We start from the raw sequence: 16,535 nt of genomic DNA, 5'->3' as shown, positions 1-16,535 counted from the left end.
TTGGATTTCGGAATTTAGTGAGAAGCCCCTTCTGTTTAGCGCGTAGTCTATCTGCAAGTGTGTGCCACTTCAAACTTTCTATGAGATTTGTAATGCTCTCGCGATGGCTAAATTTACCAGTCACGAACCTTGCCGCTCTTCTTTGGACCTTCTCAATCTCTTGAATCAGACCCAACTGGTAAGGGTCCGATACAGACGAACAGTACTCTAAGACTGGACGAACTAACGTATTGTAAGCTATTTCCTTTGTTGAAGGACTGCAATCTAGAGTTCGCCTTACCCGTTACTTGTGTAATCTAATCATTCCATTTGAGATCATTTCGAATAGTCACACCCAGATACTTGACTGATGTTACCGCTTGCAAAGACTGGGCATTTATTTTTTACTCGTACATTAACGGGGATTTTCGCCATGTTATACGCAGTAGTTTACACTTACTAATATTGAGAGATAACTATCAGTCATTACACCACGCATTTATTTTCTGCAAATCCTCATTGATTTATTCACAACTTTCGTGTGATACTACGAAGGCCGTTCAGAAAGTAACCTCCGGTTGATTTAAAAAAATACACCAAGTTAAATAAAAATATTTTAATATATACATCTTACAACTACATCTTTGCACTATTTGTCTACATAGTCTCCATAGCGATTGAGGCACTTATCGTATCTCTTCACAAGCTTTGAAATTCCTTCTGCATAAAAATCACCCGCTTGTGCCTGGAGCCAGCCTGTGACCGCATCTTTGAGCTCTTCGTCGTCATCAAACCGCTGTGACCCGAGCCATTTCTTCAAATGCATGAAGAGGTGATAATCACTTGGCGCCAGGTCTGGGCTGTAAGGTGGATGGTTGATAACGTCCCACTTGAAGGACTCAAGAAGGGCCGTTGTTCTGCGAGCAGAGTGAGGACGGGCGTTATCGTGCAAAAAAACGATACCGGAAGTCAGCATACCACAGCGTTTGTTCTGTATAGCCCATCGTAACTTTTTTATTGTTTCACAGTACACGTCTTGATTAATCGTCGTACCACGTTCCATGAATTCAACCAACAACACCCCTTTGGCATCCCAAAACACCGTTGCCATCAGTTTTCTGGCAGAAAAATCTTGCGAGGCTTTTCTTGGTTTGGTAGGCGAATTTGAATGTGCCCACATCTTTGATTGTTCTTTTGTCTCAGGGTTCACGTACTTAATCCAGGTTTCGTCACCGGTCACGATTCTGTTTAACAATGGTTCTCCTTCGTCCTCATAACGTGACAGAAAGTCTAATGCAGAGGCCATTCTTTGAGTTTTGTGGTGGTCGGTAAGAATTTTGGGCACCCATCGTGCACAGAACTTACGGTAACCCAATCTTGCTGTCACTATCTCGTACAAGAGAGTCTTAGAAATCTGTGGAAAACCAGTAGACAACTCCGACATTGAGAAACGTCGATTTTCACGAACTTTTGCATCAACTGTCTGAACGAGTTCGTCAGTCACCAATGATGGTCTACCACTCCTCTCTTCATCATGAACGTTTTCTCGTCCACTTTTAAATAAACGTACCCATTCACGGACAACTCCTTCACTCATAACTCTTGGTCCGTACACGGCACAAAGCTCACGATGAATAGCTGCTGCAGAATATCCTTTGGCTGTAAAAAACCTTATGACAGCACGCACTTCACATTTGGCGGGGTTTTCTATTGCAGCACACATTTCAAACTGCCACAAAAACTAAACTAGCACAGGTACGACGTTCACTCGACCACGGCTTGATGCAGACTGACCTGTTGAGTGCGTGAACGCACAGATGGCGTCGCTACTCCCCCCACAACCCGCACTGTGACCAATCGGAGGTTACTTTCTGAACCGCCCTCGTTCTTTCCTGTAGACTACAGCATCATCGGCAAACAGTCTAACGCCGCTGTCAATACCATCAACCAGATCGTTTATGTAAATCGTAAAAAGCAGCGGACCTATTACGCTGCCCTGGGGCACACGTGAAGTTACGCTTGTTTCTGTTGAAGTCACCCCGTTCAGGACGACATACTGCTCCCTGTCTGTTCGAAAACTTTCTATACAACCGCATATGTCATCTGATAGACCGCAAGCGCGCACTTTTTGGAGCAAGCGACAGTGCGGAGCTGAGTCGAACGCCTTTCGAAAGTCGAGAAATATGGCATCAATCTGAGAGCCGATATCTAGAGCCTGTTGTATATCATGCACAAAGAGGGCTAGCTGTCTCTCGCATGACCGCTGTTTCCTAAAACCGTGCTGGTTTCTGCTGATGAGCTTGTCTAGAAAGGTCATTATGTCTGAACAAAAAATATGTTCCATAATTCTACAACAAATCGATGTCAGCATTGATTGTGGTTCCACGCTCGAGGAACTAGATGAGTAAAGGGACCTGCAGTTGAGAAAGGTCATGGTAACCTTGCTCGTCCTTCTAAAACCGACGTCCATGCATGTTTTTCTCTAGGTTGCCAAAGATGTGAAAACCACATGGCGAGAGATCCAGACTATATGGAGGATACTGTACTATTTCCCAAAATAAACCGGTTTAGTGCAGCCTTCATCCGATTGGCAGTGTGGGGGCGGGCTTTATTGTGCAACAGGATGATTCCATCCAACAGCATTCCTGGGCGTTTTCACTTTATGGAGCGTCGCAGTTTCTGCAAAGTGTCTTCATAGCGCTGCGGATTGATTGTGGTTCCACGCTCGAGGAACTCGATGAGTAGGGGGACCTGCAGTCGAGAAAGGTCATGGTAACCTTACCGGAACTTGTGTGAATGCCTTTGGATTTCTTTGGCAAAGGGAGATGTTGGATGTTTCTACTGTTGGCTTTGCCGTTTTCCCTCGGGCTGTCGGAATGCTGTTGGACAGAATCATCCTGTTGCACTATAACGTTCGCCCCCATCCTTCCTATTGGACGAAGGCTACACTTTTGATTGATAAACACTGCATCATCCTCCGTACAGCATGGATCTTTCACAACACGGTTTTCACATCTTTGACAACCTGAAGAAAGACATACATGGAAATGAATTTTAACCGGACGAGGAAGTCCAAGAATAGGTGCGTTTGTGGATCCATCAGCGGACGACCGCGTACTGCGCAACATAAACTGGTCACCTCGTCTCCCAGTGGGATAAAAGTCTTAGCGGGTGTGGTGATTACTTTTGAATGGAACCGTTCCACGGACCGTTGTGGCGGGTGTTCGGTTTTCGTTTGACTGCCCCTCGTAATTGGCTACCAGCATGACTTAAAATTATGCAAAACTTAATTTCACTCATCAGATTATTCTGATGTAGGGCTTGTTTGACGCCATGGGAATAACGTCACATGCCTCTGGAATAAAAATCTCATCTTCAGCTGAAGATGGATGGTTGTGAAACGTCTTGGCACAACACAGACGGCAGTAGCAAGCAGACGCATTATTAGTTTGCAACTGGTCATATTTTCAATGTGGCGCTGAAGTGTTTCGGCGTAATGTGAAAGTTAGTTCAGTAGATCTCACTTATACTGTAGTTTACGCGTGGGAGCCAAATAAACAAACATTCTGCAAAGTGAAACTTTCTGGAAGATTAAAACTGTGTGCCGGTCCGAGACTCGAACTCGGGACCTTTATCTTTCGCGGGCGAGTGCTCTACCATCTGAACTACCCAAACACGACTCACGTCCCCTCCTCACAGCTTTACTTCTGCCAGTATCTCGTCTCCTACCTTCCAAACTTCACAGAAGCTCTCCTGCAAACCTAGCAGAACTAGCACTCCTGGAAGAAAGGATATTGCGGAGACATGGCTTAGCCACAGCCTGGGGGATTTTCCCAGAATGAGATTTTCACTATGCAGCGGTGTGTGCACTGATACGAAACTTCCTGGCAGATTAAAACTGTGCGCCGGACCGAGACTCGAAACTCGGGACCTTTGCCTTTCGTGGGCAAGTGCTCTACCATCTGAGCTACCCAAGCACGACACGGTCTTCACAGCTTTACTTCTGCCAGTATCTTGTCTCCTACAGTTTTAATCTGCCAGGAAGTTTCATATCAGCGCACACTCCGCTGCAGAGTGGAAATCTCATTCTGGATTCAGCAAAGTCTTTGTTCGTTATTCATAAAGCTGAAAGCGTTATAAACCTGAAATGAAGCTGTGGACATGCACCCTTGAAGGAAAACGCAATCAACCAAGGTAAGTGAGCTAACAGGAGTTGTAGTTTTGGGATTCTACGTTACTGATGTGGTTCATAAGCTCGCCGAAAAAAAAAAAAATTAGTCACTTTCAGAGAAATAATGACAAGCATTATTAAATATCTGTAATTCCGCCCCTGGACTTGATAACCGCTTGGATTCGGTTAGGAGGTCATTCCACCATGTTGTGCAGGTACGTAACATCCAGGTTAAACCATTCGCTGAGGATTTGATCGCGCAATTCGACCAAATCGAAGTAATGCAGTTTTTGGCGGTTTACCAGCTGTTCCAATATGTTCCACAGGTTTTCTGTCTGGTCCATGTCACGGGATGTTGGAAGCTAGTCGAGATAAAATAGGATGGGAGATTGCTCAGAAAACCAGCCACATTTTTCTTTAGCCTGGTGAACTCTGCTGTTGTCGTCTTTATGTGCCTATGTCAGCAATGGCCTCTTGTGAGGTGACGGAGTCCAAATGTTCATTGCACGCAGTTTCCGTCGCAACGTTCTCTCGCTAACATGTTGGGGTGGACCTGCCTGCAGCAGTTCCTGTTGGGTTTGGAAGCGATTTTGTTTGAAAAGTAGTGAAACGTGTCTCCGATCTCTCTCTCTGTGCCCGCATCTCGTGGTCGTGCGGTGGCGTTCTCGCTTCCCACGCCCGGGTTCCCGGGTTCGATTCCCGGCGGGGTCAGGGATTTTTTCTGCCTCGTGATGGCTGGGTGTTGTGTGCTGTCCTTAGGTTAGTTAGGTTTAAGTAGTTCTAAGTTCTAGGGGACTGATGACCATAGATGTTAAGTCCCATAGTGCTCAGGGCCATTTGAACCATCTCTCTCTGTCAGTATCTTTTTCTGGCTGCAATTCTGACGTCGTACTTCGTGGGCGAGTGTGTTAAACCACTTATTGTAGGCATGTTGAACAGTCCACCGCGATACACCAACAAATCCAGCAACTTCACACATCATATAGCTATGAGCACGGCCAAACACCATTGCCCCTTGATTACTACTCTATCACTTCGTTACATTTACCCATGTTTACGTCCAACGTCCGTTTGAAACATAAATGTCTCACTGATCGCTACTTTCTGATGCTCACGTACATCTACATCTACATACATACTCCGCGATCCACCACACGGTGCGTGGCGGAGGGTACCTCGTACCACAACTAGCATCTTCTCTCCCTGTTCCACTCCCAAACAGAACGAGGGAAAAATGACTGCCCCGCGAAATGTAAGTTTGCGGCAGTAAGATTGTACTGCAGTCAGCCTCAAATGCTGGTTCTCTAAATTTCCTCAGTAGTGATTCACGAAAAGAACGCCTTCTTTCCTCTAGAGACTCCCACCCGAGTTCCTGAAGCATTTCCGTAATACTCGCGTGATGATCAAACCTACCAGTAACAAATCTAGCAGCCCTCCTCTGAATTGCTTCTATGTCCTCCCTCAATCCGACCTGATAAGGATCCCAAACGCTCGAGCAGTACTCAAGAATAGGTCGTATTAGTGTTTTATAAGCGGTGTCCTTTATAGATGAAGCACGTCTTCCCAAAATTCTACCAATGAACCGAAGACGACTATCCGCCTTCCCCACAACTGCCATTACATGCTTGTCCCACTTCATATCGCTCTGCAATGTTACGCCCAAATATTTAATCGACGTGACTGTGTCAAGCGCTACACTACTAATGGAGTATTCAAACATTACATGATTCATTTTCCTATTCATCTGCATTAATTTACATTTATCTATATTTAGAGTTAGCTGCCATTCTTTACACCAATCACAAATCCTGTCCAAGTCATCTTGTCATCTAGTATCCTCCTACAGTCACTCAACGACGACACCTTCCCGTACACCACAGCATCATCAGCAAACAGCCGCACATTGCTATCCACCCAATCCCAAAGATCATTTTTTTTTGTCATCAGTCTACTGACTGGTTTGATGCGGCCCGCCACGAATTCCTTTCCTGTGCTAACCTCTTCATCTCAGAGTAGCACTTGCAACCTACGTTCTCAATTACACTCCTGGAAATTGAAATAAGAACACCGTGAATTCATTGTCCCAGGAAGGGGAAACTTTATTGACACATTCCTGGGGTCAGATACATCACATGATCACACTGACAGAACCACAGGCACATAGACACAGGCAACAGAGCATGCACAATGTCGGCACTAGTACAGTGTATATCCACCTTTCGCAGCAATGCAGGCTGCTATTCTCCCATGGAGACGATCGTAGAGATGCTGGATGTAGTCCTGTGGAACGGCTTGCCATGCCATTTCCACCTGGCACCTCAGTTGGACCAGCGTTCGTGCTGGACGTGCAGACCGCGTGAGACGACGCTTCATCCAGTCCCAAACATGCTCAATGGGGGACAGATCCGGAGATCTTGCTGGCCAGGGTAGTTGACTTACACCTTCTAGAGCACGTTGGGTGGCACGGGATACATGCGGACGTGCATTGTCCTGTTGGAACAGCAAGTTCCCTTGCCAGTCTAGGAATGGTAGAACGATGGGTTCGATGACGGTTTGGATGTACCGTGCACTATTCAGTGTCCCCTCGACGATCACCAGTGGTGTACGGCCAGTGTAGGAGATCGCTCCCCACACCATGATGCCGGGTGTTGGCCCTGTGTGCCTCGGTCGTATGCAGTCCTGATTGTGGCGCTCACCTGCACGGCGCCAAACACGCATACGACCATCATTGGCACCAAGGCAGAAGCGACTCTCATCGCTGAAGACGACACGTCTCCATTCGTCCCTCCATTCACGCCTGTCGCGACACCACTGGAGGCGGGCTGCACGATGTTGGGGCGTGAGCGGAAGACGGCCTAACGGTGTGCGGGACTGTAGCCCAGCTTCATGGAGACGGTTGCGAATGGTCCTCGCCGATACCCCAGGAGCAACAGTGTCCCTAATTTGCTGGGAAGTGGCGGTGCGGTCCCCTACGGCACTGCGTAGGATCCTACGGTCTTGGCGTGCATCCGTGCGTCGCTGCGGTCCGGTCCCAGGTCGACGGGCACGTGCACCTTCCGCCGACCACTGGCGACAACATCGATGTACTGTGGAGACCTCACGCCCCACGTGTTGAGCAATTCGGCGGTACGTCCACCCAGCCTCCCGCATGCCCACTATACGCCCTCGCTCAAAGTCCGTCAACTGCACATACGGTTAACGTCCACGCTGTCGCGGCATGCTACCAGTGTTAAAGACTGCGATGGAGCTCCGTATGCCACGGCAAACTGGCTGACACTGACGGCGGCGGTGCACAAATGCTGCGCAGCTAGCGCCATTCGACGGCCAACACCGCGGTTCCTGGTGTGTCCGCTGTGCCGTGCGTGTGATCATTGCTTGTACAGCCCTCTCGCAGTGTCCGGAGCAAGTATCGTGGGTCTGACACACCGGTGTCAATGTGTTCTTTTTTCCATTTCCAGGAGTGTATTTGCTTGACGTATTCCAATCTCTGTCTTCCTCTACAGTTTTTGCCCTCTACAATTCCCTCTAGTACCATGGAAGTCATTCCCTCATGTCTTAGCAGATGTCCTATCATCCTGGCCCTTCTCGTTATCAGTGTTTTCCACATATTCCTTTCCTCTCCGATTCTGCGTAGAACCTCCTCATTCCTTACCTTATCAGTCCACCTAATTTTCAACATTCGTCTATAGCACCACATCTCAAATGCTTCGATTCTCTTCTGTTCCGGTTTTCCCACATTCCATGTTTCACTACCATACAATGCTGTACTCCAGACGTACATCCTCAGAAATTTCTTCCTCAAATTAAGATCGGTATTTGATATTAGTAGACTTCTCTTGGCCAGAAATGCCTTTTTTGCCATAGCGAGTCTGCTTTTGATGTCCTCCTTGCTCCGTCCGTCATTGGTTATTTTACTGCCTAGGTAGCAGAATTCCTTAACTTCATTGACTTCGTGACCATCAATCCTGATGTTAAGTTTCTCGCTGTTCTCATTTCTACTACTTCTCATTACCTTCGTCTTTCTACGATTTACTCGCAAACCATACTGTGTACTCATTAGACTGTTCATTCCGTTCAGCAGATCATTTAATTCTTCTTCACTTTCACTCAGGATAGCAATGTCATCAGCTAATCGAATCACTGATATCCTTTCACCTTGTATTTTAATTCCACTCCTGAACCTTTCTTTTATTTCCATCATTGCTTCCTCGATGTACAGATTGAAGAATAGGGGCGAAAGGCTACAGCCTTGTCTTACACCCTTCTTAATACGAGCACTTCGTTCTTGATCGTCCACTCTTGGTTGTTCTACATATTGTATATGACCCGTCTCTCCCTATAGCTTACCCCTACTTTTTTCAGAATCTCGAACAGCTTGCACCATTTTATATTGTAGAACGCTTTTTCCAGATCGACAAATCCTATGAAAGTGTCTTGATTTTTCTTTAGCCTTGCTTCCATTATTAGCCGTAACGTCAGAATTGCCTCTCTCGTCCCTTTACTTTTCCTAAAGCCAAACTGATCGTCACCTAGCGCATTCTCAATTTTCTTTTCCATTCTTCTGTATATTATTCTTGTAAGCAGCTTCGATGCATGAGCTGTTAAGCTGATTGTGCGATAATTCTCGCACTTGTCAGCTCTTGCCGTCTTCGGAATTGTGTGGATGATGCTTTTCCGAAAGTCAGATGGTATGTCGCCAGACTCATATATTCTACACACCAACGTGAATAGTCGTTTTGTTGCCACTTCCCCCAATGATTTTAGAAATTCTGATGGAATGTTATCTATCCCTTCTGCCTTATTTGACCGTAAGTCCTCCAAAGCTCTTTTAAATTCCGATTCTAATACTGGATCCCCTATCTCTTCTAAATCGACTCCTGTTTCTTCTTCTATCACATCAGACAAATCTTCACCCTCACAGAGGCTTTCAATGTATTCTTTCCACCTCTCTGCTCTCTCCTCTGCCTTTAACAGTGGAATTCCCGTTGCACTCTTAATGTTACCACCATTGCTTTTAATGTCACCAAAGTTTGTTTTGACTTTCCTGTATGCTGAGTCTGTCCTTCCGACAATCATATCTTTTTCGATGCCTTCACATTTTTCCTACAGTCAGGAACCGCGCGACCGCTACGGTCGCATGTTCGAATCCTGCCTCAGGCATGGATGTGTGTGATGTCCTTAGGTTAGTTAGGTTTAAGTAGTTCTAAGTTCTAGGGGACTGATGACCTTAGAAGTTAAGTCCCATAGTGCTCAGAGCCATTTGAACCATTTTTGAACATTTTTCCTGCAGCCATTTCGTCTTAGCTTCCCTGCACTTCCTATTTATTTCATTCCTCAGCGACCTGTATTTCTGTATTCCTGATTTTCCCGGAATATGTTTGTACTTCCCCTTTCATCAATCAACTGAAGTATTTCTTCTGTTACCCATGGTTTCTTCGCAGCTACCTTCTTTGTACCTATGTTTTCCTTCCCAACTTCTGTGATGGCCCTTTTTAGAGATGTCCATTCCTCTTCAACTGTACTGCCTACTGCGCTATTCCTGATTGCCGTATCTATAGCGTTAGAGAACTTCAAACGTATCTCGTCATTCCTTAGTACTTCCGTATCCCACTTCTTTGCGTATTGATTCTTCCTGACTAATGTCTTGAACTTCAGCCTACTCTTCATCACTACTATATTTTGATCTGAGTCTATATCTGCTCCTGGGTACGCCTTACAATCCAGTATCTGATTTCGGAATCTATGTCTGACCATGATGTAATCTAACTGAAATCTTCCCGTATCTCCCGGCCTTTTCCAAGTATACCTCCTCCTCTTGTGATTCTTGAACAGGGTATTCGCTATTACTAGCTGAAACTTGTTACAGAACTCAATTAGTCTTTCTCCTCTTTCATTCCTTGTCCCAAGCCCATATTCTCCTGTAACCTTTTCTTCTACTCCTTCCCCTACAACTGCATTCCAGTCGCCCATGACTATTAGATTTTCGTCCCCCTTTACATACTGCATTACCCTTTCAATATCCTCATACACTTTCTCTATCTGTTCATCTTCAGCTTGCGACGTCGGCATGTATACCTGAACTATCGTTGTCGGTGTTGGTCTGCTGTCGATTCTGATTAGAACAACCCGGTCACTGAACTGTTCACAGTAACATACCCTCTGCCCTACCTTCCTATTCATAACGAATCCTACACCTGTTATACCATTTTCTGCTGCTGTTGATATTACCCGATACTCATCTGACCAGAAATCCTTGTCTTCCTTCCACTTCACTTCACTGACCCCTACTATATCTAGATTGAGCCTTTGCATTTCTCTTTTCAGATTTTCTAGTTTCCCTACCACGTTCAAGCTTCTGACATTCCACGCCCCGACTCGTAGAACGTTATCCTTTCGTTGATTATTCAATCTTTTTCTCATGGTAACCTCCCCCTTGGCAGTCCCCTCCCAGAGATCCGAATGGACTATTCCGGAATCTTTTGCCAATGGAGAGATCATCATGACACTTCTTTAATTACAGGCCACATGTCCTGATAGAAAACAACAGCGGACCTACCACACTTCCCTGGGGCACTCCAGATGATACCCTCACTTCGAGGACAACGTACTGGGTTCTATTACTTAAGAAGTAGAGGCAGTGTGTGCACAGTTGAGCACGTGGCTCGATCGCTGCGCAGTCTGTAAACGGTTAACCATTCATCTGTGCGCGTTCACTGGGGTGAATATTTTTTCATCCAGCAAGATTACCAGTTCCTTTTCAAATAAATATCGGTGGACTTCAGCGGGTAAAAATGAATAGTTCCCGCACCGTTCCAGGAAAGGGCAAATGCTCCCTTTTACCCCTTCTGCAACCCCCACCCTGTTGCGGACGCCTTCCAACAAGCTGATGAGAGACGTCCAGTATATTCTGTAATGGGATGGTTTGTATGGTTGTTTCCAGTGGTTTGCCCATGCATGTTGGGGATGCTGCTGTTTTGTTTGCTCTAACACTGTCTCTTCCCAACGATTCTAAAGCTTCAATTTGCGACTGTTTACAGGACGAGATAGCACGCATGGACGGCTACGAGTCGGAGAAGCACCTGGCCAAGACTAGGGACGGCTACTTGCTGACGTTACACCGTGTGAGGACTCGCGAGGGCCCCGCCAAGAGACCCCCTCTGCTCTTGCTGCACGGACTGTTTTCTGGGTCCGACGGGTTTGTCCTCGGGGGCCCCGGCCGCTCTGCAGGTACGCTCCTTCTGAATATAGCGAGTCAAGTTCAATACTGCACCTCTTCTTGAATCTTAGAGCTGTTCGGCGGTCGCTCATAATTCTTCCCTACCATCTACATCTACATCGATATTCTGCGAATCACATTTAACTGCCTGGCAGAGGGTTCATCGAACCACCTTCACAATTCTCTATTATTCCAATCTCGTATAGCGCGCAGAAAGAACGAACACCTATATCTTTCCGTAGGAGCACTGATTTCTCTTATGTTATCGTGGTGATCACTTCTCCCAATGTAGGTCGGTGCCAACAATATATTTTCGCATTCGGAGCCGAGAGTTGGTGATTGGAATTTCGTGAGAAGATTCCGTCGCAACGAAAAACGCCTTTCTTTTAATGATGTCCAGCCCAGATCCTGTATCATTTCTGACACTCTCTCCCATATTTCGTGATAACACAAAACGTGCTGCCCTTCTTTGAACTATTTAACATCAATTTATTATTTCCCGGCCGATGCACCATATGTGGGGCGGCGGTTTAGGAAATTAATTGTTTATAAATGTTTGAATGTAAAATCAGTTCCTATTATTTAGAATGTTATTTATGCTGTCTTTCGCCGTTCTCAACACTGGCTCTCTAATTACACTTTAGCAACCAGAAAGTGATTAGCAAAACGTGAAGCCTGTAATTAGAATTCCTAGTGCCCACTTCATCTGAGAATACAATTATAGCTGCAGCTTATAGCTCTGAGGAATTAGGAGATTGTCCGGGATTTATAATCAAAAACGATATTCCAAAATAGTTGAGTATATTCTGAAAGTCACAGATGAAAAACAAAAGTATCCATACAACCTAACTAACAGAGCAGTTCAGAGTCTAATGCGCTGATGCAACTATAAATGTCCGAATTAAATGTTAAAATGAATGCTCGCCATAATTTGATGATAATATTTCATCAAACGCCACGCTAAATAATGGTAGAATGTCTGTCCCGCGACGGCACGTGAAAATACGACAATACTCAAACTGAAGCTAGATAATGAAAATCATCCCAGAATTAACACTTCACTTGAAAATGATTTCCTGGTTACGCGCATCTCGAGTAACTTAATACGGCATCCGAGGCTGTTTGTAGCAGTGATACCGACGCGACGCGACTCCCGTCACAGATGGCGTGTTATTCAGCATCTGGAGAGAACTGGGGCCTTCTTCCTCGCGCAGCGTTCTTATATATAAAGCCGCGGTGCGGACGGCTAAGGGAACGCCTGATCAAATCGGCTCTCCCGACTAGCCGCTGGGCTAGTAATGCACCACTTTAAGTTACCGAATAAATCATAGCTTCTCTTGCTGATGGCCGATGAAGCTCTTAATTTAAATGTGCATTCAGCATGCAGGTAAGTATTGATAATAAAATTTTGACGTGGCTAAGTTAAATATTTTGGGCGAGAGGATTAATTTAATTACACTGCACGCAGTAGACGAGCTCTGAACTGGCCCTTTGGAGATACGTTATCGCTATAATTTTATAGGTATTCAAATGAAACTTTTCACATCTTCATAGTTATAGCGGATCTCCAACCTATTTAAATCTAAACATCCTAACCTTATTTATTAGCCTACTTAATCTATCTTGATTCCTTAAGTTTTGAGACGAAAACCAGAAAATCATGAATTTCCACTAAAATTTTAATTTGTGAAATCCAAAGTACTGTTTTTATTAAATTACTATGAAAGATGAATTTAAATATAAATTTTGAAGTCTCTAGCTCTTTTCTGTTGCGCCAATGATTTTTACAGAAAACGTCCAAATTTCGAAAATGGCTAAAGTTATTGAACTGATATTCAACACACATTAATTTAGTATTACTCCTGACATGCTAGAAATGTTTTAGGTTATTTGCTTGATTTTTAAAGTATTGCGCAACATTTATGACGTCAGAGCTAGTTACAGCAGACTGGCTGGCACACAATGGAAAGACTGATATGAATTTACTACAGCGTGAGTAGGCTGCTTCCCTACATCACCCTCTACTTAAATTTTTTGTTTATGAATGTTAATTAACGAAAAAAAATTAATTACAAAAAGGGAAGCAAGAGTACAGTTTAACTTCCTATAAAAATTAAAATTGAAATGTACACATGTAGAAACATTAAAAGAAAACTGATTACCTACATTAATTATTTAAATTGCGGGCATGTTCACTGCCTCTTAAGCAACATTATTACTCAAAATTTTTAAGCAAAGTTCATGAAACACTTTGGAATATATATTGCCTTAGACAAACAAACAAATAAAATTATGTAAAATTATGAAAATCTTAAATCCATTAAATACATTTTTACATTCACAAATTCAAAGAAAATAACATGATACATAAACAGATGATTATCTCTTAGCAGTCTTTTCTAAACCTGAAAAAAAAATTCACAAATAATTTTTTACACACGTGGTTGTAGCCGCTCTGGCTGGCGTCCTACACTTCCATTCACAAGGGTAGAGGAGGGGAAGTTGCTATGGTGTGCGTCCTTCACGTTCACTCTAAATTACATGGGGAAAGGGGAGGGGTCACTGTGAGTTGTGTCCAAGTCACTCCACGCTTTCACGCAGCTACCAGGCTGCCATTATCTGGTTTGTCCTGTAGAACAAACAAAAAGAGTGCCTCAGACTCTGTTCACTTAATATCTAAGGGTGGGTCACAATGAAATGGGGATATATACATTTAATCCTTCAATAATTTTCTGGAACAAAGTTAACAGAACTTTTTCAATTTTACTTTTACGGTTACTTAACTGTCATAAAATCGGTAAACCAATGGCTCAAAACGCCGTTAGTCACGTACTAGAGAAAATTAATGCTCAAGGCATGCAATCATGAATCCTATTTAACATCAATTTATTATTTCTGGGCCGGAACACTGAACCAATGCTCGGTATATTCCTGACAAATCTGTATTTTATTCACTTAGCTGACATCTTCGATTACCTTATTCTTAGAGATAGTATGAGTATATTTGATTAGTAGTTTTCTCAGCTTCTTTGTACATATGAGTAACTTTTGGTAATACTACAGTTCTGAGTGTTTAAAACACACTACGTTTAGTTGACTACAAAATCCACTTATTGGTCCTCTGCTGTTGTGTCAGTTCCACATCTGCAATTGTGTACTTACTTCATTGAAGTGTATTTATGCTGAGCTATAAATAATGTTTCACGTCTGCCATTAGGTTACTTAATTACGTTGCTAGTGTATGTACTTATTTAACACTCACTCTATTAACATTTAAAGCACAGGATAGCATATTTATTTCATATCTATAGTGTATTGAAGCTGATTAGTTTGCTCACGTGGCAATCCATTTGCACTCTATCGGACGCTGAAACCACAGGTAGTCTCTCTCGACCTACCACTAAAGTGCATCAAGTAATTATGGACGAGCGTAATGCTAAATTCCTTAAACCTATAGGACACCATGAGCTGCTCTGTCTCATATAACATAAGGGTACCTATGGTCCATTCACGCCTCCAACTCATAACCTCAATACGTGTAGGTGTGTCCTGTCACACACTACACCAAAATAATGGCCAGCTCCAACCTTATAAATACTTCAAAGACGTGTCCTTCACGTCTCAACCATAAACACTGTTCAATTCTATTACACTGCCATTCCTTGCTACATAAGGTGAGTTCATCCTTACAAATTATTCGCATATTTTTCATAACACTAAGCACTCTCTCTTACTATTTCTTAGTTAGCTCTAATGCATACACTAGGTTTCACTACCACTTCAGATCCTGCTTGTACATGAATTTGTACATCTTTTTAAATTACTGTTGTGGGACCATTTCCAATAAAACAATACTTTGTACTTACTATATTACCAGGGTACTATACATAATTGTTACTCAAATACATTTTATCTCAATTACATCATACTTCTCTTTTGTTTATGTCACTGTTAGGTTTGTCACATTAGGTATTTTTCTTCACAAATCGGGGGCTAGAATGGTTACATAATTCATGGCTTGATAGCCATGACAGAAAATTTTCGTACTGGAAAGAAGGAGCCGAAATTTTTGTGGACAGGAAAGATGAAGAATGAGTGAGACCTAAAAAGGAAAGAAGATCTCACACAGCTGGGACTGCACAGCTGCCACACTGTGTAGAGGTTACAGAGCAACCTCCTTCCTACAGCATGCATTAGCTTAATGTTGGCTTGATAGTCATAACGGAAATTTAATGTTGGAAAGAAAAGGTCGAAATTTTAGAAGGATAGAAAAGATGAAGAATGAGTGAGACCTGAAATGGGAAAGAAGATCTCACACAGCTGGGACTGCACAGCTGCCACACTGTGTAGAGGTTACAGAACAACCTCCTCCCTACAGCGTTCATTAGTACCAGAAAATTTTCGTAATGGAAAGAAGGGGTTGAAATTTTTGTAGATAGGAAAGATGAAGAATGAATGAGACCTGAAAAGGAAAGAAGATCTCACACAGCTGGGACTGCACAGCTGCCACACTGTGTAGAGGTTACAGAACAACCTCCTCCCTATAGCATTCATTAGCTTAATGCTGGCTTGATAACCATAACGGAAAAATTTAATTTGTTGGAAAGAAGAGGTCGAAATTTTAGGTGGATAGCAAAGATGAAGAGTGAGTGAGACCTGAAAAGGAAAGAAGATCTCACACTGCTGGGACTGCACAGCTGCCACACTGTGTAGAGGTTACAGAACAACCTCCTCCCTACAGCATTCATTGCTTAATGCTGACTTAATAGTCATACCGGAAGATTTTGTGTTGGAAAGAAGAGGTCGAAATTTTAGGTGGATGGAAAAGATGAAGAGTGAGTGAGATCTGAAATGGAAAGAAGATCTCACACAGCTGGGACTGCACAGCTGCCACACTGTGTAGAGGTTACAGAACAACCTCCTCCCTACAGCATTCATTAGTTTATTATTGGTTTGATAACCATACCGGAAAGTCAGTCCTATCTGGTAAGGATCAATCTGCGCAGCAATATTCTAAAAAGAGGACGCAGAAGCGTAGTTTTGGCAGTCTCCTTAGTAGGTCTGTTACATTTTCTAAGTGTCCTGCCAATAAAACACAGTCTTTGGTTAGCCTTCCTCGCAACGTTTTCTGTGTGTTCCTTCAAATTTAAGTTGCTCGTAATTAATGAT

The 16,535-nt window shown here is 43.7% G+C and overlaps 1 protein-coding gene across 3 annotated transcripts in view; it reads left to right on the top strand.

Moving 5' to 3' along the window:
• LOC126195219 (lipase 1-like) overlaps positions 1–16,535 on the top strand; it is a 226,308-nt gene that overhangs the window by 101,651 nt on the left and 108,122 nt on the right. For all 3 annotated transcript variants that reach the window (XM_049933738.1, XM_049933739.1, XM_049933737.1), the window contains exon 2: positions 11,188–11,377. In XM_049933738.1, the coding sequence (XP_049789695.1) occupies positions 11,188–11,377 (190 nt within the window). The remainder of the gene's footprint in view (positions 1–11,187; positions 11,378–16,535) is intronic.

Source organism: Schistocerca nitens, chromosome 7 (genome assembly GCF_023898315.1).
Source record: "Schistocerca nitens isolate TAMUIC-IGC-003100 chromosome 7, iqSchNite1.1, whole genome shotgun sequence".
Taxonomy (NCBI): domain Eukaryota; kingdom Metazoa; phylum Arthropoda; class Insecta; order Orthoptera; family Acrididae; genus Schistocerca; species Schistocerca nitens.
The sequence above is the reverse complement of the archived record's forward strand: the minus strand, read 5'-3'. Positions and strand labels throughout refer to the sequence as shown.